Raw genomic sequence first — 23,614 nt, forward strand, 5'->3', positions numbered from 1 at the left:
TTCCAAATGTCTTCAGCCAGACAAGTCAGTCAACTCTGTTTTCCCACTTCTCTTATTAGCCTACTAAGAGTATTCCTCCTAAAGTCATCACCACATAGCACAAAATAATGGTAGAAAGTACAGAAAAATTCATGAATATTTCTGGGTAATAAAACTGCCCCCAAACTCTCCACATCTCTGTGATGCAATTTACATTTGTGCAAAATAAACTGCACATAAGAAAGTAATTCTAGGGGCTGAAGTGACATGTCACTGAAGTGACACTACCTGCAACATCAGCATCACATATGTGCGTTGGTTCTAGTCCCAGCTGCTCCACTTCTAATCCAGTTCCCTGCTAATGGCCTGGGAAAAGCAGCGCAAAATGGCCCAAGTGTATGAGCCCCTGCCACCCACTTGGGATAAAGCTCTTGGCTTTGGCCTGGCCCAGACCTGACCCTTGTGGTCATCTGGTGAATGAAACAGCATATGAAGATCGGATCTCTCACTCTCTCATTCTGTAATTCTGACTATTGAAATAAATAAATGAATGTGAAAGAAACAAACTAAGGACCTAATACAGGAAATAAATAAATGAATGTGAAAGAAAGAAACAAACTCAGGACCAGCCTTGGGATCACAATCTCATGACCTAATAGAAGCCTAGGGGTACCAGTCTAGTTAGCTCCAATGTCGGGATCCTAACTCTGTCTTCCTCAGCTAGGTGAATGCAGGAAAAACAAGACTGGGTTCCATCATACCCAAGATCAATCAAAACTGTGTGCTTGTGAATAATATAACATTGACCCACATCCCTGGTGAATTTGCATAAAATCTGAGAATCGAGGTTGACACTTGTCACCAAGCTGTTGCTAGGACAAAGGAAGGCTCAGAACTCAGAAGAAGCCCAAAGGAAGCTTGATTTCTCTCTCTCTCCAGGATTCCAATGCCTCGGCCACCTCCTAAACCAGCGCAGGCATGAGAGTCTTGACTCTGGAATCTGGCTCAGGTGCAGGCTACTGTGCCTACCACCCCTCAGGGCCTGCCCAGGAGGTGCAGGAGAGGCATGGCGGGCACCTGGGAACCAGGTGAGACTATGCTGGGTGAGGCTAGCCCTCTACAAACAAACATTGAAGTGGGGGCTAAGAAAGCAGGAAATGCACGAGTAAAGTTTGGTTGTTTTAGTTTGTTAGAACTGAACATTCACACACAACACTGAGATGCACATAACCATCACTAGAGATCTTAGTTTTGCTTAATGTCCTGTTTCACCACAAGCCTTCGAGGAGAATGATGAAAAGTGCAAGCAGCCAGCGGCAGAGGGAGGCAGGACTGGATGACGAGGCTTCAAATAATCATCATCGTTAAGCTAATGATCCTTCCCCAGTATTGTACAGGACCAAAAGAAAATATTTATTTACCATTAAGAGTAATGATATGAATATGGATTTGGGCACATGAAAAAGCTTTCCCAGACACACTGTAACATAAAAAAGAAAATAGTTCCACTGTGGTAGTTAGGATAGGAGCCTACCCATATAAAATATTGTGTACCTACCTATGAATTCGTATATATGCAAATTAAGTCGACTACTAGTTGCCAGGCACTTAGGGACTGTGCTCCATGCTGGCATGAACTGTATCATTTAATCCTCATACCCCTGAGTTGTAACCACTGTGGACACTTGGTAAATGAGCATGATGACTGGGAAGTTGAGAGACTTGACCCATATCATAGTTATTAAACAAGGAGCTCGGGAACCCAGCATAGGTCTGCCTGGCAGCAAGACCTCCGATTAGAGATCAGACATTCAGCGGGGAAGCTCTGGAGGGACGTGTGTCGGAAATACTAACAGGTGCTGTCTTCAAGTAGTGATCTTGAAACTAAGCCTCTACACGGTGCCTTTGAGACAGGTGCAAGATACTATCGGGGCTAGCGGCACAGCACAGGAGGTAAAGTCACTGCTGAGACCCAGGCGTCCCATCTCCCATATCAGAGTGCAGGTTTGAGTCCTTGCTGCTCTGCTTCAGATCCAGCTTCCTGCTTATGCACCTGGGAAAGTAGAGGATGATGGCCCAACCACTTGGGGCCCTGCCACTCCTGTGGGAGACCTGGATGGAGGTTCCTCGCTAATGGCCTCAGCCTGGCTCAGAATGGGCTATCGCGGCCGTTTGTGGGGTACAACAGCAGATGGGGGAGATCTCCCTCCCACTCTCTGCCATTTTAATAAATATTTTTTGTTTTGAAAAAGATGCTGTCAGGTCTTAGTCTCACCCCATCTGTCCATCTCCCTCCCTTAGTTGAAAGTTCCTTTGCAAAATCAACCTCTCAGTAAAACTGATTCTCTAACCTGAGGGAGTGGTGCACCTGACACCATAGGGTCTCTGACCACAAGACTCATAAGGTCATTACCTCCCCTCCAGATAACACTTTGATAGGTGGTCTTATCTTAAGGGTGTTTCCAAGGATTCCAATCCCCTGGCAAGAAGTAACCACCCCCGGCCTGACTGGAGTCCATCATAAAATTCGCCAGAAAACACAGCTACCACCAACCAAGCAGAGGAGAGACATGAGCCCTGTGAGCAGCACAGGCAGGTCTCAGTAAGAGAAACCCAGTGACTGAGTGATAGCCGCTCAGCTCCCTGCTCTGCAAACGGAAATAAACACCTGCTTTCTCGTACCACCCTGATGTCAGTGATGGCATTGCTGCTCTCTGGACAAGCAAATATAGGTTTGGAGGGTTCAACGACAAAATTTCTTTTTGTTGTTGTTTGGTGTTGTTAGAATATATTTTGAAGTGGCCATGAATTACTTTCAATACCTAAGATAACAAAGATATTTTAATTGGGAGTGCAGAAGGAAAATCTTCCCATCCTCCATATACCTCACTCTCCACCTCAAACAGTCCCAAGTAAGAGTTAATCTCCGGCTCAATATGCCCACAGAAAATCTGCAGGGTGGATTGCCAAAATATCAGTCACTGAGAGGAAAACATGGTACATTCAATTTCTGAAAAATTTTGAATTAGTCCATTAACAAAAGACCATCTGTCTCCAGATTCATATCTTTCCAACATATCCCATACTTATTACCAGGGATAAACATTTTTCCTCCCTATTCAACCACTTTGAATGGCTTCCTACTACCTAGCAAAGTCCAAACTATCCCCTTGTCTCATATCCCAAAACCTTTCTCCATCAAGTCCTGTACCTCCCCAGCCCAAAGGCTGCATGTAAGCGAAATCCAAACCTTCGACCTCTGGAATGTCTTCAGTGACTACTCTCCATCAAAATCCAGCTATCTTCCAAAGGCCAAGGCAAAGAAAGTCAAAAAGGGAACATCACTCAATAGACTTTGCCCTAAAAAGATGCCCCTTAGAAGCCTAATTACCAGCATGCAGAATGGACCATGTAAATAGGCACTGATTATCATAAAGGATTTTAAAAAATAATTTGTACAGCCAAGTGACAAACATTATTTCATAAAACTCATAACATCATTGATTTAAGGAGATAACACCGTTATATAGCACTTTGTCAATTAAACTATGACTCACATAGGAGGACTGGAATTTTTAAGCCGTGAACCATTCACAATCCAATGCTTCCAAATTACTTGAACACTCAGAGCTACAGTTCTCTATGCTCTTCCACATAATACCATTTTCTGTGTCATCCACAGCAGTGGGAATGCATCATTTCTTAGGAGTGCTCCATTACTGTCTTTCAGGATCTCCTTCCAACCAGTTGGCATCCAATCACCAATTTCTGATGAATACTCACAGTCAAATGAGTTAAGCTTCCAGTGTTTTCTCTGCCACATGGCTGACAGCCGTGGTAAAACACATCCCAATTTCGGAGATGGTACATGTGAAAAAAAGTTCGTTTTACAAACGATGAAAATTGGGGCTGGTTAAAATAGACAAAAATCTATGATTGGAGAGTATACATGGCAGGTATAAAAACAAATAAGCACGGAAGAGAACTCTGGAGTTCCAACAGCAGGATCAGCAGCATCTCCCAGCTTTCCCCGCCTTCCATCTGATCCCTCTCCTCCCCGCCCTCCTCCTCCTCAGTATTCCCTCCATATGGAAGTCCTGGAAGACTCCAATTAGAGATGGCAGCAAGGGAAGCGGATCCCCTGCAGTGCTCCCCTCAAAGAACTATCCTTTTCTCTGGGTACCTGCGGTATTCACTTCCTGTGATATAGCAAAATCTCCAAAACCTACCCAACGTGAGTTACTGTCAGAGGTACAAGCTTGCTAAGAAGATCATGCCACTAAAAACAGCGACTGCACACATGAATCTGGTAATTCTCATTTTTAAACAAAGTAACACAGCTTTGTAAACCTTCTCAGGTGTTTTTGGGAGTGAAATGTAAGTTACAAATGGCCTCATTTTTATTCAATTTCACAAATATTTACTCAATGCTGTAAGTGTTTAGACCTCTATTTGACTTAGGGATGAAACCCTTAGGAAAATAAATCGCTACCCACATGCAGCGCTCATTCAGTATAACCAGGGAGAGAAACAGACCCAGGAGAGAGGTTCTAGATTGCATTTGCTTTCTACCTCTAACACAGAACTTTGTGCACCACCCCCACACCCTTCCCTCCCCCCAATCGGTAGAGAAAGGCTAGAAGAACAGTGCATCAAAATATCAGCATCTAAAAATTAAGCTGTCAGCTTTTTCTTGTAGTGCAAATTACAAAAGAATTAGGGGTTTGGTGCTAATAGAAGCTTACAATTCTAAAGTGTGCAATTTACCCAGTCATCTTAAGGTCTAAAAATGCAGTAGGGAAAGACATTTCAACGAAGTGAGCCACAGTTCTGGTACCTCACTGTAAGTTCATCCACTTGCACCCTGCTTCCCCTAGCTTTGGAAATGTGTCCTGAAACAGCTACACAAGCTGGACGTGTCCAGAGTTCTGCATAGCCTGCACACTCAACATGAAAAAACACAGTCATCTCAGCAATGATGCATAGGAAAGAAGAAACATCTGCAGTCTTTCTGTGGCTCTCCCTTTTTTACGCTCACATCACATTCAATCCAGAAGCCAAAACATAAAATGTGCTTTATAGTTTCCAAATTTGTCTTCCTTTTATGATTTATTCAGCACTACTTTGGTGGAAATGTGTCTCTGATCATATCTGCACTGGAATTCGAAATTAGGATGAAAATGCTAAACTCTAAAATAATTAGCAAATAAAACAAAAATTGTAATGGAAATCAATTACCCGAAATGACTGCAAATACTCTAATTCTACACTGTGAGATCGCTAGCTATTTCCATTTTTGTCCAATTGCCAACTGCAATCATACCCCTTAAAAATAAATGAGAACACTGCTTCCCCCAAAAATAAACTCCATCTTTACAGACAGCATATACTTTTAAAAGCAACACTAATAATCTGAACCAAAAATCTAGCAAGAATGCTATTTCAGTACAAAGAACAGCGAGAAATATAACAGCTCAAGGCATAAACAAACTAATGACTGTTGTTCTTTAGATAATTTCTAAATGGCCCTTTCAAAAAAATTAAGAGTACTCAATGATTTCTCACCCAACCCTCTGCTTCCTTGATCTTTCTCCCACTCATACCTATCTTCCCATTCTCCAAACAATACCTTGTGGTGGGTGCAGTTCAACTTGAGAAAGGAGAGTCTGGTTCATTCATCAGGCAAAGTTAGAGCCGGCGAGATGCTTCAGACCGTGTGGTTCTGCCTGCCCCACCCTTGCTTCTTTGAGCCATAGTGATGTCACAGCACCAGGCAGGGCAGTGACTTCACTGCTCCAGTCCTGGCTTCTGAGCACATAATTCTTTGCAGGCAGGCCACATCAAATGCCAGCAGAAGCCTCCAGGAGCCCAGAGTGTCTGAAGAATTTCCAACAAATTAGTAGCTAGCTAGCCTTTTGAAAGAAATAGATGCAGCAATTGCACCATTAAGGGTCTCTCTAAATGAAGTGGCACTAAAGATAAATTTGATTCATTCTTTTCAATGGCGGGTCTATATTCCATAATAAAGCTGACATTCAAAGAGGCAAACTCTGATGGGGTACTTGGAAGAGATGATACAAATTAAGGATGGCCCACATGGAAGACTTAAGAAACCTCTCTCCATCATACGTAAACTCTCACAGAAACGCGTTTATTTTTCAGTCTACTGTTGGAGTTCTGTTTTACTGTCAGGACATGAATTCTAGTTTGTGGAATTCAGCACTAGCTTAAAAGATGAATGTGCGTTCTACAACGATATGGGGGAGAAACCACCAGAACTGCCAAATCTCTGCTAGTTAACCCCATATGGAGTAAAACCAGAGCAGATTCACAAGATGGGTGCCACCTCACATCTCTCAGGCCAGGGGTGGTCGCTGCTTTTCCACCCAGGAGGCCTCTTAATGCGTTTGACCTATCTGTTTTTTAAACAGCAATGTGTATGTAAAACTGCATCTGTTCCAGTAAAAAAGAAAAACTGATATCTCATTTCAACACAAGTCAGCCAAAGTCCAAACAAAAACTACCTTTAACCTAAATTGCATTCATGCAGAATGACATTAAAAACCATTTTTTAAAGTTAAATGTACACATTTCACTGAGACCTCACTTTTGAACCATATAGCTCCTCAATCTTTCGCCTAAAGGGATTTAGAAATTAGTAGCCACTCTTCTTTTTATTGATAAATCATTTGCAAAACACGTTCTGTTTTGTGAACATGATTTGCCTTTATGCAGTAGCTTGTGTATCTGATACACTGGTTTTCTAAACAATCTGAAGATGGGAACCCACACAAAAGAGTACTGAACAGTCACCTTTTATTTTCATGAACAGCCTAGAAATTAACAGATTCTCCAATTTATAATTTACTTCTTCTCAAACTCAGTTCTCCCAAGTGCTCAAAGTTTGATATCAAAGTTAACCTGAGATGCTTAAAAACAATCCTCTTTGAAACAAGGCACGAACCAGTCGCCAGAGTGACTCAAGACCCATGCACTCCCTTTTCTTAATAGGGTCTTCTACTTAATTTGCTGCAACTGCTGCTCTGTCCGTGGCTCCCAGATAAACGTGGAGTTTTAGCATTTTCATTTCTTTGAAACTTCATAAAGACGTAAAATTCAAAAGGAATGCTACCAAATGCTGTGAGGACCCCTTTGCCACCAGCGCACCTGGCCACCTCGGAGAGCCCAAAGGCGGACTAAATCAGCACACACAGGATATCTGCAAAAGCAATTCTGCAAGGCTACAGTAAAAAAGCTGAAACACCAACTTAACACGTAATGGAAGCACTGCATTAGCAGGGCTGCTTGGCCCTCACCGGATTGCCCAGCCCAGCCAACACACGTAATTGATACCACATGTTTTCTTTATCATTCTATTTGTTCTGCAACAATCTCTTCCCAACTTTAACCCTGAGTTACAACTAGAGAAGAACAATCTAGAAAACTTTCCATCCGTAAATACAGAATAGCAAAGAACGCTCCCACCGCAAAGGACCACAGTTAACAATTTACTAGGTAACCACACCCACCGCATTGCAGAAGCCATGAACTTGGCGCAGGGGGAGGAAAGGGGAAGGGGGAAAAGTAGGGCAAGAGGAAACCCGAGGAAGCAAGCCCCTGAGGCAGCAAGCAGGAGGCAGGGGCCAGGAAACCCTCGCCCGGAACTGGCTGAGACCCCCAACTCCAGGGGTCCCGAGCCCCGGCCGCCCCACCCCCACCGCCGCAGCGCCGCCCTCGCAGCCCCGCGGGCGCCAGGTGAGCAGCTGCGTGCGGGGCCCTGGCCCGGGCAGCCACCCCAGGCGCCCCCGGCCTGCCCGCGCTCGCACTCGCGCTCCCGCGCTGGAGTTCCCGCGGGGACGAGGCCGGGGGCCAAGGGGGCCCACAGGTGCCCAGGCCCGGAGCAGCCGCGTGCGGAGCCCCGCCGCTGGCTGGGGGACGCTGCCCTAGTTCGGGGAAGGAGGCAAGTTACATAAAAGCGGCTGAGCCCTGTGCTTTGTGCCGAGCGCACCTTACCAGCCCCGCGTCGCGCCCGCCCGCGCCTGCACCCGGGATGAGCCAGTATCGCAGCGGTGCGCGGGGGTGCCGGGCCCCTCCTGCGGGCCGGCCCCCGACCCCGGGCGGCGCCGCAGCGTCGTCCCCAGCCCTCTGCACCTCTCCGAGGGGAGGGGCCGGCCCGCTTCGCCCGCTCGCCCGCGCCCCCAGCCCGGGGGGTAACTTAAAACATGGCGTCCCGACTGGGGGATTTGAGCAAACTGGCGGAGCAGGGACATAGGGACTCAGTCGCCCCTCTCGGCCAGGGCTCCGAAGGAGGCCCCCAGGCCGGAGGCCGGGGCTCAGGCTCGGCGCGCCGACCCAGGCGATGCTGCAGCGCGGCGGGTGGAGCGGGGACGTACCCCAGCGAGGGGCGCAGAGCGCGGCGCACCAGCCCGGTCCGGTCCGGCTCGGGGGTCCTCGCGGGCAGGTGGGGAGCCGGGCTGGGCCGCGCGGAGCGCTGAGCTCCCGCGATTCGGGCGGCCGCGCTGCGCCGCGCCGCGCCGGAGCCACACGTCAGCCGCACAGCCCCGCGCGTCTGGTCCCGGGCCTCGGGCTCGTCCTCCGCACCTCGGAAACCGGAGACCCCCTGGAATCTCCCCAACTCCGGGAGGCAGAAAAGTTACCTGGGGTCGGCCGGGAGGTCGGGCGCGCCGCGGCGTGGGGACGAGGCTGGGGCTCGCGTCCTGCTCGGCGGTGCGCAGGAGACTCGGGCGTGGGGAGGAAGCCGCAGCCCAGGGCTGCTCGCCGCGGCTCCCCCCGCCCCCCTTTGCAGGAGACTCGGCGGAGCTGCGGCGGGGCCCACGCCCAGACACTGTGCGAAGAAAGCCGACCTCGCCGCGACTTCCCTCGCAGGCGCGGGGGAGGGGGCCGCCGCAGTACTTCAGGACAGTTAGCCTGGAACAGCCGCCTCGTCCTGGCGCAGGGTCAGGCCCGGGGGACAACGCCTCGAGACGGTTGCCAAGAGCGTTAGCCTTTGGATTTGCACTTAGATGAATGCGGGGCCTTTCCCTCCCGCTGCTGTCCCCTCCCTGACACCAGCTAGAAAAAGGACGGGTGTGTGTGTGTGCGTGTGTGCGCGCATCTGACCTTCAGGTGAGTAAGTGAGAGGTTCAGAGACTGCAGTATTTTCTTTAGAAAGAGAAATAAAATCAAACAGGCAGCATCTTGCGCAGGGTGATGCTCAAGAAATGTTTCCTTAATAGGGAAGACTTGAATGAAAGGTGGCTCCCAGGAGGTTTCGGGTCTCTGCCACTCAGCTACCCCTCCTCCCCACTGTCTACAGAGCTTTGCCCCAAAAGAGGAGGAGGAGGAGGCTCACACTGGGCATCTCACAATGCTTAGGCTCTGACCAAGGAACCAAAGCACATTTATTCCGAAGTTTTAAGACCCTCTCCACTTCCAGGGCGCTCATTCAGACCAAGATGGGCTCACAGGAATACTGCATTTCCTACTGGATGCAGGGGGTGTGATGCAGAATAAACGCTGTGGCAGAGATTAGCCGCCCTGCTGGGTAAGTGAGGCCTGGGAGACGGAAGTCCAGGCCTGGGTTTCTGGGGTAGAGAGAACTGCATAGCAACGGAGGTGGATACAGCATTGGAGTACCTTGGAAGGGTTTTGTTGGCGTTTATGGGTAAAAAGGTTGAAAATGCACCGTCCCTATGTTGCACTAGAGTCAAGGGGCCTGTGTTCTATAGAAAATGTGCAGCTCTGAGAAACGTGTAGCAAGGAAGTGTGACTTGAGTCATGCATGAGGAAAATGATGGCAAAGACTAGATGGGCAAGCAAGGGGTTGCTTGCAGGAGGAGACTCTGGCCCTGCTCCAAGGGTCAGGGGTCATGGGGACCTGGACTGTCTTTCAAGTGACAGATCGGGGTGACAGTTCAATGAGTGGATATGTTACCTATATAAGTTTCCTATTAGGACATCTCCCACAGGAGGATTAAAGACATAAAATTCATGGAAAATAGAATTACAATAGAGGTCTATTTTTATGCTAAAATTTTAAATATATTTTGATTTAAATTTTAAATCAACAAGTTCATGGAAAATGTGTAATATGAAAAAACTATGCGGCCGACGCCCCGGCTCAATAGGCTAATCCTCTGCCTGCGGCACCGGCACACCAGGTTCTAGTCCTGGTTGGGGCGCCAGATTCTGTCCTGGTTGCCCCTCTTCCAGGCCAGTTCTCTGCTGTGGCCCGGGAGTGCAGTGGAGGATGGCTCAAGTGCTTGGGCCCTGCACCCTCGTGGAAGACCAGGATAAGCACCTGGCTCCTGCCAGATCAGCACAATGTGCCAGCCGCAGCGCGCCGGCCACGCCGGCCATTGGAGGGTGAACCAATGGCAAAAGGAAGACCTTTCTCTCTCTCTCTCTCTCTCTCCCTGTCCACTCTGCCTGTCAAAAAATAAATAAATAAATAAATAAATAAAAATTAAAAAAAAAACTATGCATGGATAGCAGTTTTCTTTGCGCAAAGAGGTGTTTGGCCTAGTGAAGATGCTGGTTAGGATGCCCATGTCTCATACCAGAGTCCCTGGGTTGCATTTCCAGCACCAGCTCCTGACTCCCTTGGAGGCAGTGGTGATGGCTCAAGTAATTGGGTTCCAGCTACCCACATGGGAGACCTGGATCGAGTTTCCAGGGAAGCCCAGGCTTTTGTGGGCAGTTAGGCAGTGAACCAGCATATGGGAACTCTGTCTCTCAATTCACAAAATGTTCAAAACATTTTTTGCATCAAAATAAACATCTTTTTCAGTTACCCTCATACACATATCACATATGCACATATCGGGCTGTGTGTTGCATGTCATATCTGTGAATGGAGAAGGCATTCGTTTTCTTTTTGTGTGCCTACTAAAGTACTCTCCTTTGAACTGGACTTGAACAAACAATATTGTTTACAATAAACACTAAATGGGCATTATCATTTGAGAAACAGATGGTTTCATATTTTCATTCATTTTACTGCCATATTTTTGCTATGTTTTTAATGGAAAGCAAACTGTTTTCTCCATGACTCATGAATCTTAATCTTTGTGGCAATGAAAATCAGCAATAATGTATAAATGACTGTTTTCAGGGAAAAAATGTTAGAATACTAAGCATTACTTTTTAGAAGCTAGAAATACCTAATTCTAATGCTATTCCATGAATTCAAAAGTTAAAAGTAAAACCCATGCTGCTGTGTATTTTAGCAGTAAATCTTGGAAGCAATGACTATGAACCCTTTGGGGGCTTCACCAAGACTCCCTGCTGTTGTTTTTGTTTTTCCTAGCACATATAATGGAGAGAAACAATTCTTGAGCAGGGTATGGCTCCCGCAGTCTTCCCTTGCATCTCTGCAATGATGCGCTGTTCCTTCCACCTTGCTAACATCAGGCAGGAGCCGCTCTTAGCCATCTCTGTCTCCCCACAGTGCCTCACTGGGAACATTGCAAGCCAAGCCCTGAACATTTTTTACTAAACCAGGGAAAGGACAGTGAATAATAAACTGAGCTGTTGCTTTACTTTGAGGTTTCTGTTTCCTCCTATATGAAATGAGGGGCTACACATCTAAAATTCCTTATGATTTGATATTATTAGGGATGCATAACATTAAAAGCCATATGGCATCTTACTGTTTGCTGAGTGAAAGCAGTAAGGAAAAACCTGCTATGGAGCTCTCTTCTGTGGACGGAGAAGGAAAGGAACAAAGTGGAAGGCCACGCAGTTGGGTCTGCTTGCTTGCTTAGATGTTTAACTTCTCTCTGTGTTATCCCTCTCATTACCAAAAAAAAGCCACTTTACCTCCCAACTCCCTTCCCCCCCCCCCTCCACCGCCACCCCCCCCCCCAAAGAATCCTTTATTCTCATCAGGGTAAAACCCCTTGGGGACACTTTTTCAATAGACTACAGAAAAGCAGATCTTGAGCCCAGCAACTGCCTTTCACACACAGTCCCAAGGGCTACTGCGATTTGGCATGAACTCTCTGCTTTCCAGATCCCGAATTCACTGTGTTCACACAGTGCTACGTGGAATGTTATACAGATGCTGAAATCATCCATGAAAAGCGGGGGAAGATTCCAGGACCCCAGCCTATACCACTACTCACTCTACAACACTCATCTTACTTACTGGCTTCCTGCAATTGCTCTACTGTATTGCAGGCCCACAGGCCACCCAGAATTCTAGCCAGGGTACAGACAGAAGGACACGTCTTAGTTCTGGGAAAGTATGCGTATGCATTCATCACACATCAAAGTCACAGCACTCCCCCATGAACCTCCATCCAGCCACAGCACCAGTTCAGTACTGACTCATTGGTACTACCGGGTACTCTGCCACGAGCAGTGATAACTTTAAGATGATGGCAAAGGCGGGGACCGAACTTGCAGGTTGTATTGACAGCTGTATCATCAGCTTCTTGGAGAAGACTCCAGGAAGAAAGATCGGGAATCCAACTGGTGAACCATCTTAACTTTGTCCCCAAACATGAGGGCTGAAGGGATACTAAAGCTTGACCAAACCCTACGAAAATGCTCCTGCAATAGGCATTCCCACTCTTTCATCCTCGTTTGTTCAGTGTGTGCAGCTGCCTTAGTAAAATGTTAACAACCCTTGCAGTAACTGGTTGGGACTTATTTTATGCTCGGAATAATGTCAGACACCTGAATTGCATATCAAATTTTCGCAATCAGGACATAGAATCACAGCCACAGCATTACTGAGGACCACAAAGAAGAGAAATACAGGGACGAATGCATAATTCAGAAGCAACAAGCTCATTCTTTGGAAATCAGAATTCGTTTAAGAGTTTCTAAGTTCTAACAATAGAGTTAAGTTTACAGCTCATTAAAGCATTCAGAGGCTCTCTTCATTCTGGGTTTGTATACATCATTTCAGAGGGCTGTGCAGGGCACAGATGCAAAACAAAGCAAAAAAAGTACGAATGCAAATTGAAATGTACAAAAATGTCTACATGTAAGGGGGCAGGTTTTTTTAAATTAAAAAATTATTTGAAAGAGTTACAGAGAGGCAGAGAACACTTCCATCCACTGGATCACTCCCCAGATGGCTACAATGGCCAAGTCTGGACCAGGCAGAAGCCAGGAGCCTGGAACTCTATCCAGATCTCCCATGAGGGTGGCAGGGGCCCTGGTACTTTCGTCATCATCTGCTGCCTTCCCAGACATATTAATAGGGAGCCAGATTAGAGGTAGAGCAGTGGGGACTTGGAACTGGGGCTTACAGAGGATGCTAGGATAGCAGGTGGAGGCTTCACCATCTGTCCCACAGCTGGCCCCAAGGGAGGGCAGATCTAGACATGCTAATATACCATTTTAAAAGTTCCTATTCATCTGATGTCTGTATGTTCATGCTTTCTATGTATACTCATTAAAAAAATCAGCCATATAGGCAGGTCCAGTACATAGTAGGTAAGTTTCTTTGTAGTAAAACATCCTTATGATTTTTTTTCTACTTTTCTCATGTCTAGTAAATTTTAGAAATGAGCCTCAGCACTTTTAAGTAATTTTCAACATAAAATTGTAAGAGATATTCCAATATCTGGTTTTTTTTATAAAGTTTAAATGTTCAGTAATTCTCTTCTCCCTTAAGTAATAATAAAAATCTGTTACAGATGTTCTCCCCCTGGGGATTTTATGTGCAATATAAACAAAGGTAAAATATAAATGGGAAATGTAAAGAATGGTATTGGTCATCTGTGATATTGTTAAATTCAACTCCCAAATAAAAACAGAAACCTATTAACAATGTTTTCTACTCTGGAATTTTACATATAGGATGAGATATAAAGAATGAAATTGGTAATCCATAATATCATGTTGAATGCCCGTGTAGATGCTCACTATTGAATCATGCCAAGACACTTAACATTTTAATCATTTTCCACCAAAAGACATAGAATAAATGCCAGCAAGCCTTTTTGTTACCTATAACATTGTAAGTAATCCTAACCAGCTATTCTAGTGTATTCCAACAGCTTTCAACAAGAATTAACTATGGAGGAAAAAATGGATAATACAACACTTTCTGAAGTCTGGCTTCTAGCTCCAGGCTTACATTCCCCTCTTTAGGGGAACAGGTGCTGGTCGACTTTATAAGCTAAGAAACCTACGGAAGTAATTATTGCAGGGGTAAAAATGTCAGCTTTGCTTGCTCCTTGGCTTCCTGAAGTCCAGCACTTGTTTTTTTGTCCCTTTCCCCACTGACATGTGTCCTTCAACAGTGTAAGTCCCAGCTGAAAATGTGATTCTGCTGTGGTCCACTGCTTCCAGAGCACTCTGGGAATCAATGAAAACATCATCTAGAATGTCTGTGTCCCTTGGAATACATTTGTTTAAAAGGTCAACCCATTTGAAAACAAGCCTGGGCTTTTGCCTGTCTCCTGCTCAGTATGTTTAATAAGGATTTGTCTGCATGCTCCAGGCTGATCCATTTGCAGAGGCTATAAACCTGAGAAGGACACCAGAGTTTCTAAATCGTGTTGTCTTTGAGCAGTTTTCTAAGTATTATGGCCTGTGTCAGTAATAATCTTAGAAAGTGACAAATGTGTGTATCGTGCCATTTAGATCAGAATCAGTCCAAGTGCTTGTTAATCATGCAAATTTCTAGGCAGGCATCTGGCCTGACAGTTAAGATGTCTGCATGCCAAATCAGAGTGCTGCAGCACCTAACCCACCTTCCTGCCCTGGGAGATAGCACTGATGGCTCAAGCAGTTTGATCCCTGCCACCCACATATGAGACCAGGATTGGGTTCCCAGATCCTGGCTTCAGCCTGACCTAGCTTCAGCCATTGTAGACATTTGAATAATGAACCAGTGAATGGGAGATCTCTGCTTAATGTCTCCAAACAAATAAAATATAAATAGAAAAAAAATCCACAAGTTTCTGAATCCAGTCCCAGCTAAGCAAATCAGAAGCACCAAAGTGGGATCCAGAGAGCAGGCATTTTTAACAAGCTCTGCCAGAGGTTATCGGTCATGCTACATCCTGAGAGCCACTGATGGAGGTGACCAGTCTAAAACAACAATCCTATGGGTGACAACCCTCCAATGCTTTATAGAAGTTGGACCAGGCACAAGCAGTGGGAGAACAGCCCCACTCCGGCAGAGGTGAGCTGGCCAGAAGAGAGCCTACAGGACAACTGCCAGTTCACATTTTGCAAGAATTATTGCTTGGACCCTGTCATCAAATGCCTCAGTCTGCAACTGCAGTTCATTAGCAGTGAGTATAGTAATAAATAACAATGACAGATTGTTCTGTTCCCAATTCCAGCAGTAATTGGATTAGATGCCCATTTATTGAAGATTGCAGTAACACTACAACCCTGACCTTAATTTCTAAGTACACAAAACATCTTTACAAAGTTGCCAAGGGATGGCTCATTACAATGGGAAATAAAGGACTAATGGCTGGCAGTTGAGATCTGACTACCCTAGACCCAGGAAATAGAGACTTTAAATTATTAAGACCTTTGGATATAACATACCTAGGCAAACAGGAATTGCCTGTGCTGATTAGTAAAAACTAGAACCGAGTTAAATAAAGAAATTGTCTAGAGGCTATGTCTTTCTACCCTTAAGCACAACATAAGGCATTTCCTTTCAGTAAAACAGTATTATTAATCCCATTAAATTAATATGTTGTTAATTTTATAGTATGGGTCTTGTTTATTATCAATCTGTGGGGCTGTTATTTATTTGAAAGGCTCAGTGACACACACACACAGAAAGAGTAATCTTCCATCTGTTGGTTCACTCCCCAAATGGCTACAACAGCCAGGAGCCAGGAACTCCACCCTGGTCCCTGATGCGGGTAGCATCTTCTGTTGCCTTCCTAGACACAATAGCAGGGAGCTGGATTAGAAGTGGAGCTGCAGGGGCCAGCACTGTGGCATAGCAAGTAAAGCCATCACCTGCAATGCCAGCATATCATATGAGTACTGGTTCGAGTCCTAGCTACTCCAGTTCTGATCCAGCTCTCAGCTATGGCCTGGAAAGCGGTAGAAGATAGCCCAAGTCATGGGCCCCTGCACCTGCGTGGGAGACCAGGAAGAAGCTCCTGGCTCGGGGCTTTGTATCTGCCCAACTCTGGCTGTTGCGGTCATCTGAGGAGTGAACCAGTGGGTGAAGGACCTCTTTCTCTCTGCAACACTGTCTTTCCAATAAATAAATCAAAAAAAAAAAAAAAAAAAAGGTGGAGCTGTAGGGACTCCAGTATGGGATGCCAGTGTCAGAAGTGGCAATTAATCCCATAACACCAGTTCTTATTTTGGCTTTATAGTTGATGAACTACAAAGCATGAGAAACTTGTGTTGTTTTACATCAGTATATATGTAAGACAACACAGGGTTGGATGTCAGAAATATTTTCTTTATTTTCTTTTGTTAAAGGAATGTGAACGAATAAGATGTCCACTTAATACAATAGGATAACCATTCTAATATGGACCAGGCTGTTAATGAGCAGTGAGTGAATGAACTCCAGCTAGAGTGTGATGCCAGATGACATCTGTCAATTATATCCCAGAAGATATCCCTCTATGAGGAGGGCTACCTAGGAAAGTTCATCTATAAAGTTCTGTCCAATTCTTAGATGAAATTGTTTTCCAACTGTTTCCAACAGCTCAGGACCAGAGCTGGCTCACAATTCTATCCTGTTTGTGCCAACAACTCAGATATTGACTTCAAGAAGATCCATGGTTGCTCCTCAGGACCTGTGAGGGATCAGTTCTAGGAAGTCCCACAAACACCGAATCCCATGGAGGCCTTACATAAAATGGTGTAGTATTTGCACGGACCCTGGCACATCCTCCTGATAACCTCACATTTATTTCGAGATTGCTTATAATACTGATGCTATGTAAATGTTGCATACTGTATTGCTTAGATAGTAATGACAAGAAAAATGGCTGTGCATGTTCAATACAGAGGCAATTTTTAATTTTTTTAGAATATTTTCACTCCATCATTGGCTGAATCCACAGATGTGGCACCCACAGAAATAGAGAGCCAACTGGACCCATTAGTGTATTCACATGGTTTTTGAAAACCACAAAATTTCTTTTACAGTTTGAGATTAATTTGGCATTGGTTCGCTGCTTTTTCTCCATAAACTCAATGGTGGTTTCTACTACCTCTTCCCCTTCCATGTCTTCTCTTATCCATCACCTCTAATCTGCTTATGCTACCCTCTCTTATCAGACCATTCCTTGCCTTTGAGTCAGCCTTCACTGAGTTAACTTAAGTGACTGGGCATATAATGTTCTTTTGAGTTGAGAAATAAGTATTCTGAATGAGAAGGCTTTTTCTGAATTGTTCTGAGATGTTCCAATGCCCATATCCAAATTATTCCACTGTTTAACATGCTATATCCTCGTGAATGCCACTAGGGCTTGAGGGCCCAAGTACCAAATTGTGTCTTAAAAATCATTGTGTGGGGGCCAGCGCTGTGGCTCAGTAGGTTAAGGCCCTAGACAGAAGCACCAGCATCCCATTTGGGTGCCAGTTTGAGTCCCGGCTGCTCCACTTCCCATCCAGCTCTCTGCTATGGCCTGGGAAAGCAGTGGAAGATAGCCCAAGTCCTTGGACCCCTGCACCCACATGGGAGATCCAGAAGAAGCTCCTGGCTCCTGGCTTCAGATCGGTACAGCGCCGGCCGTTGCGGCCATCTGGGGAGTGAACCATCGGATGGAAGACCTCTCTCTCTCTCTGCCTCTCCTCTCTCTGTGTGACTCTGACTTTCAAATAAATAAATAAATCTTTTAAAACAATCATTGTGTGGGCTTGCACAGTTCTGCTTCTCCTGGTATCAATATCCATAGAAATATTCCTTCCTTTCTCTGTATTAGAGTGGAACAGTGGTTCCCAACCATAGATGCACATTAGAAGAATCACTTGGAGGAACTTGTAAACAACTGCAACTGAACTCAATTATTATGGCTGGGCCATAGGTATATGTGGATTATACAGTTCTCTCTAGTTTTTGTACATTTGACCCATTTCATAATTAAAAGTTTACCTTAAAATATTAAAATACTAAAGGTTGAATTGTGTCCTAAACCAATAAGATCAGAACCTGTAAGGAAAGGGACCCAGGCATCACTATTTTTTAACATTATCTATAAAATTTGGATGTGTAGGCAGCATTGAGAACCAGGAAAAAATATTACAGAAGAAAAATCAAATGTTAAGAATTTGTCATAAAACATTTTGTCAAAGAGATACCTGCTCTCCCATGTTTATTACAACACTGTTCACAATAGCTAAGCCATGGGATCAACCAAGATGTCCATCAGCAGATGAATGGGAAAAGAAAATGTGGTATATACGCACAATGGAATGTTATTAAGCCATAACATGGATGAAATCCTGTCATTTGTGGCAGCAAGAATGGAACTGGTGGACATCATGTTAGGTGAAATAAGCCACAACTGAAATACAAAGGTCTCACTCATGTGGAAGCTAAAAACGCTGACCCCATAGAAGCTGAGAGTAGAACAGTCGTAACCGAGGCTGGCAAGGGAAACAAGAGGAGGACAGAGGGAGGTTAGATAATGGAGACCAAAGCACAGTTCAATAGGAAGAATTGCTTCTGGTGTTCTATGGCACAGTAGGATGACTATGATCCACAACAATATATGTTGTGTGTTTCAGAATAATCGAAGAGCTTAAAAGGTTCAAAATATATGAAGGTGATAAGTGAGGAGACAGAGTGCTAATTATCCTGACTTGATCATTATACACTGTGTACATTGATCAAGTTATCATACCATAACCTATGAATATGTACAGATATTATGTCTACTCAAAAGAATCCCAAAGAAAGTAAAAAATGTCTCATAAGAAGGATGCCATAAAATGAAATATTAATAGCAAGGCTACTTTTATATTTTTAAGAAATTACCTGACACAGGAGCCACTGACTTCAGCATACTTGTGCTCCTTTCTGGGAGCAAATCGTGTTTGCACCCACGCTGGATTTATCTGGCAGTGCCTGCCATCAGAGTTGATACTCACACTCTAGGAAGCCTACTACTGTAGCTGTCTGCCCATTTCAGAGGAACGTGTCAATAAATTGCTGGCATATTTCACAACAGGCATAAAGAGCTCCGAACACACTAAATATCATGACTAGAATATCAACAACTCTTCAAACACCCAAAGAAAAAAATAAATATTACTCATGGTTCTATTCCAAGTTTCTATGTGATATGGAGAAGATATACACAAGCACTTGTGATTACCTTAGGTGATAAATAACGGAAGATTCCAGCATGTATTTTGTGATGAAACAGATAGAAGCATTAAAGGTTCTGTAAGTAACTGTGTCCAAATAAATATATACCTGAGCATCTTGTGAATGAGAAGTTTTCTCCCTAAGAGGCATTGGCATACTGAATTATGGTACCCAGCCCAGCAATCTCGATTGTCACTGGGTGATAAAATATACTGGGTGTGGCCAGTGTCGTGGCACTGCTTAAGCTGACACTTGTGACACTGGCATCCCATGTAGGAGCACCAGTTCAAGTCCCAGCTGCTCTGCTTCCAATCCAGGTTGCTTTTATTGTGCCTGGGCAGGCACAGGGAAAGCAAAGGATTGCCCAAGTAGTTGGGCCCCTGCCATCCTTTTGGGAAACCTGGATGGAGTTCCTGGCTCGCAGCTTTGCCCTGGCCCAGACCTGGCTGTTGCAGCCATTTGGGCAGTGAACCAGTGGATGGAAGATCTCTCTCTCCCCTTCTCTATTGCCCTACCTTTCAAATAATTAAACAAATCTTAATAAACAAATAAAATTTACTGAGCATCTATTCTGTGCAAAGGAGTGTTTAAAAGCTACTATTCTACAAGGATAACTCTTTTCATCATCACAAGAACCTTGTGAGGTGGATTTTGTTACTACTCTTATTTTACAGAAAGGCAATTGATGGGCTGGCACCACAGCTCACTAGGCTAATCCTCCACCTGCGGCGCTGGCACCCTGGGTTCTAGTCCCGGTCGGGGCGCCGGATTCTGTCCCAGTTGCTCCTCTTCCAGTCCAGCTCTCTGCTGTGGCCCAGGAAGGCAGTGGAGGATGGTCCAAGTGCTTGGGCCCTGCACCCGCATGGTAGACCAGGAGGAAGCACCTGGCTCCTGGCTCCAGATCACGGAAAAAGGAAGACCTTTCTCTCCGTCTCTCTCTCTATCACTGTATAACTCTTCCTGTCCAAAAAAGGAAAAAGAAAAAAAAGAAAAAGAAAGAAAGATAATTGATGCAGAAGTGGGTTTATCAGGTGTTTCAGGTTCCATAGCACTGACTGGGAGAGCCAGGTACAAATTCAAGGTGCACCAACTTCCAAGCTAGACACAAGATTTCCAAGCACTCGATCAAAATAAACAAAACACACACACACACTTTTGGTTAAATCTTCATGAGCTTGTCAATGTTTGATTATTTTTTTAACTTCAAAAACAGCAGTTTGACAGTGCAATAATGGACAGCCATGAAAACACATAGCAGTAGTTATGAAGGAAGAGAAGCAGAGAGAAGGAAGGACCATTTCTCCTGCTATGGATGCATGCTAGAGAACAGGAAACATTCTCTGAAATAAGTCTCTAAGAATACTGGGAGCAGGACCAGGATTGTGGCGCAGCAGGTAAAGCCACTGCCTGCAGTGTTGGCATCCCATATGGGCACGGGTTTGAGTCCCGGCTACTCCACTTCTGATCCAGCTCTCTGCTATGGCCTGGGAAAGCAGTAGAAGATGGCCCAAGTCCTTGGGTCCCTGCACCCACATGGGAGCTCAGGAAGAAGCTCCTGGCTCTGGATCAGTCCAGGTCTGGCCATTGCAGCCATCTGGGGAGTGAACCAGCAGATGGAGGACTTCTCTCTTTTTCTGCCTCTGCCTCTCTGTAACTCTACCTTTCAAATACATAAATAAATCTTAAAAAACAAACAAACAAACAAACAAAAAAACAGAGTGTTCATTCATAGTCTAAGAAGCCACTGAAAGAACTCATGGCAAGTGCTAACAAAATGTTAGGTCAACTTTTATTTACCATCTACTGTGTTTTACTAAGTTTTAAGTGCTTCATATGCATGAGAGAACTTCAAAAAGCCCATGGGAAATGGAATGAAAAGATAAGTGCTCTTCAGCACAAAAACATTGGAAATCCATGCATACTTCCCATCAACTTTTTTTTAAAGATTTATTTATTTATTTGAAAGGCAGAAATAGAAGATAGGAGAGATCGATCTTCCATCTGCTGTCTCATTCCCCAAATGCTGGGGCTTGGGCCAGGCCAAAGCCAGGATCCAGGAGCTTCTGTGTCTCCTACAAGGGTGGAGGGGTCCAAGTACTTGGGCCATCTTCTGCTGCTTTCCCAGGCCATAGCAGAGAGCTGAATCAGAAGTGGAGTAGCCGGGACTCAAACCCGTGCCCATATGGGATGCCAACACTGCAGGGGGACTCTTAACCTTCTATACCACAGTGCCAGCCTCTCCCCATCAGCTTTTTTAAGACCCCTCTTGTGCATGGATTTCAAAATGTTTTGCTCCAAAATAAATGCATCTTTTCATCCCATTCCCCCACACATATAGTCTCTATTCCTCACCGTTCACTAAGGTAGGAATGACTACTATACACATTTCACAGGTGACAAAACTGAGGCAACTGAGATGCTGAACAGCATATCCCAGGCCACCCATCTGGAACAAAGTGCAGCCGGGCAATTTTATTTTGGAACCTGTGCTCCGAACCACAGGGCTAAGTTGCCACTCCAGATTTACATCTGTCTCTCAGAATTTCCTCTATGGAAAAGGGAGGATTAAATTCAAAAGGCTGTGCTCCAAGGGGAATCCTAGCAGAGACGTGTTGATTTTAGCAAGAAAAGCACTCAACTACCATTCAAGAGTGTGAGAAAAGGGCCGAAGGAGAACGATCTCAGTCGCTGGTAAATCCAGTTGGCTTTGCCTTCAGAATGTATCCAGCATCTTGCTACTACCACGCACACCTCCAGTGGGCACCCCAGGGCACATTCTCACCGTCTCTCCTCTGGGTTCCTGTGAGACCTCTGCACATTTGTCTGTGTGTCATCCTGGGGCCCTAATATCCTTCTCCAAACAGAAGGTGGAGCAAGCCTGGTAGAACATAAGGCATGTCGGTCACTCACTGGTTCAAAGCCTCCAAAGCCCTCCAGGACTTGCAATCTGCCCTGATTCACCTCCTTTCTGACCGCTTCTCCCATCCACGCTCCCATCCCACTTGGCTCCTTCAGCCTCCCTGGAGTTCCTGAAACACACTGAGCACACTCCCACCTTGGCCTTCTGTATCAGTTGGTCTCTCTGAGATGCTACTGCTCTCATCTTCAAGTCCATGCTCAGATGTCATCAGTTTATGCCTATCCTATACACCTTAAACATATGCAATTAAAAAGCATTGTGACTGGGCAATCCCAGCACCCCTGCCACCTTGCCCTAATCTACTCTTTTTTCTTACCTATTAGCATCACATCATTTCTTTCTTTACTGTGTTTGCTGCCTGTCTCCCATCATTCTAGATCTAAGTCCCACAAAAATGAGGTGTTGGCCTCCTATTCACAGGCACACAAAAGAGCGCCTGGCAGAGAGAAAGTGTTCAGCACATTGAGTGACAGAATGAAGAAAGCCATGGGAATTATAAAATATGTGTGATGATTAGAGGGATGCAAAGTCTAGAACTGAAGAGTTAGGTTGTCCAGGACTGGGGCAAAAGAAGGAGATTCAGGAGGAGTTAAATATAAGAGGAAATGGTGAATATATGGTAAAATGTGATTACAGTTCTGTGTGACATTGAGCAGCCCCTCCTAATTTGCAGGGGATAAATTCTAAGACATTCTCCCTCCCCCTGCCTCCATGCAGTGGACGCCTAGAACCATGGATGGAACTGAACCCTATACAGTCTACATTGTTTCCTATATAAACATACCTATGCTAAAGTATAATTTAAAATGTAGGTAGAGTAAGGTATTAACAACCACAAATAATAAAATAGAACTGTAAGAATACACTGTCAAAAAATTATGTGAACATAGCCTCTGTCAGAATACCTTATTGTGCTGTACTCATCCCTCCCCTTCTTGTCAATGGCGAGTTTCAGAAAACAAAACTGCAGGTGGAGGGCCACTGCTCCAGGCTGGTTCTATCCAGCGATGGAACTTATGTGGGCAAAACCTCTCAACCACCTTAATAGGCTCTTCATCCTCACTCCCAAGCCAATCTAGAGGACACCAGTGTGGCTCCTCATCCACTGCCTACCCAGAGACAAGACCAAAGAATAGCCCAGGGCCACTTCTTAATATCAGGGGCTGACGCTGTGGCATAGTACGTTAAATCCTCTGCCTGCAGCGCTAGCATCCCATATGGGAGCCAGTTCTAGTCCTGGCTGCCCCTCTTCCTATCCAGCTCTCTGCTATTGCCTGGGAAAGCAGTAGAAGATGGCCCAAGCACTTGGGCCCCTGCACATACATGGGAGACCCGGAATAAGCTTCTGGTTCCTGGCTTTGGATCGGCTCAGCTCTGGCCTTTGTGACCATTGAATGAACCAGTGGATGGAAGATCTTTCTCTTTGTCTCTCCCTCTCACTG

General features: G+C 45.2%; 2 protein-coding genes across 56 annotated transcripts in view; one reads left to right on the forward strand and one right to left on the reverse strand.

Annotated features, from left to right (window-relative positions):
- EPB41L3 (erythrocyte membrane protein band 4.1 like 3) overlaps positions 1-23,614 on the reverse strand; it is a 263,630-nt gene that overhangs the window by 152,782 nt on the left and 87,234 nt on the right. For 7 of the 50 annotated variants that reach the window (XM_008261097.4, XM_070049953.1, XM_008261096.4 and 4 more), the window contains exon 1: positions 8,637-8,772. The exons of 39 other annotated variants lie outside the window; for them this stretch is intronic. Coding sequence is in view for 1 of the 11 variants with exons in the window: in XM_070049929.1 (XP_069906030.1) it covers positions 5,609-5,654 (46 nt within the window). In the remaining 10 variants the exon portion in view is untranslated. Of the gene's footprint in view, positions 1-5,608; positions 5,749-7,987; positions 8,127-8,372; positions 8,508-8,636; positions 8,773-23,614 lie in introns of those variants that run through there. 4 more of the 50 variants (XM_070049940.1, XM_070049936.1, XM_070049934.1 and 1 more) reach the window with 4 other exon arrangements.
- LOC138843957 (collagen alpha-1(I) chain-like) lies at positions 7,540-17,778 on the forward strand. 6 transcript variants are annotated; one of them, XR_011379203.1, is made up of 4 exons: positions 7,540-7,734; positions 9,416-9,523; positions 16,640-16,795; positions 17,554-17,778. XR_011379203.1 is itself a non-coding variant. In XM_070049958.1 (3 exons), the coding sequence occupies exon 1, from the start codon at positions 8,339-8,341 to the stop codon at positions 8,981-8,983; it is 645 nt and encodes a 214-aa protein (XP_069906059.1). In that variant the 3' UTR covers positions 8,984-9,523; positions 16,640-16,795; positions 17,554-17,778. The 6 variants fall into 6 exon arrangements, 3 of the variants coding, with proteins under 3 accessions (XP_069906059.1, XP_069906058.1, XP_069906060.1); XR_011379202.1 differs by having other exon boundaries at positions 16,640-17,778; XR_011379204.1 differs by lacking the exon at positions 16,640-16,795.

The sequence above is a fragment of the Oryctolagus cuniculus genome, chromosome 10 (assembly GCF_964237555.1).
Source record: "Oryctolagus cuniculus chromosome 10, mOryCun1.1, whole genome shotgun sequence".
NCBI classification, from domain to species: domain Eukaryota; kingdom Metazoa; phylum Chordata; class Mammalia; order Lagomorpha; family Leporidae; genus Oryctolagus; species Oryctolagus cuniculus.

Coding starts and splice junctions, on each gene's coding strand:
- LOC138843957 (XM_070049957.1), top strand. CDS start 8,339: ATGCTGCAGCGCGGCGGGTGGAGCGGGGACGTACCCCAGCGAGGGGCG.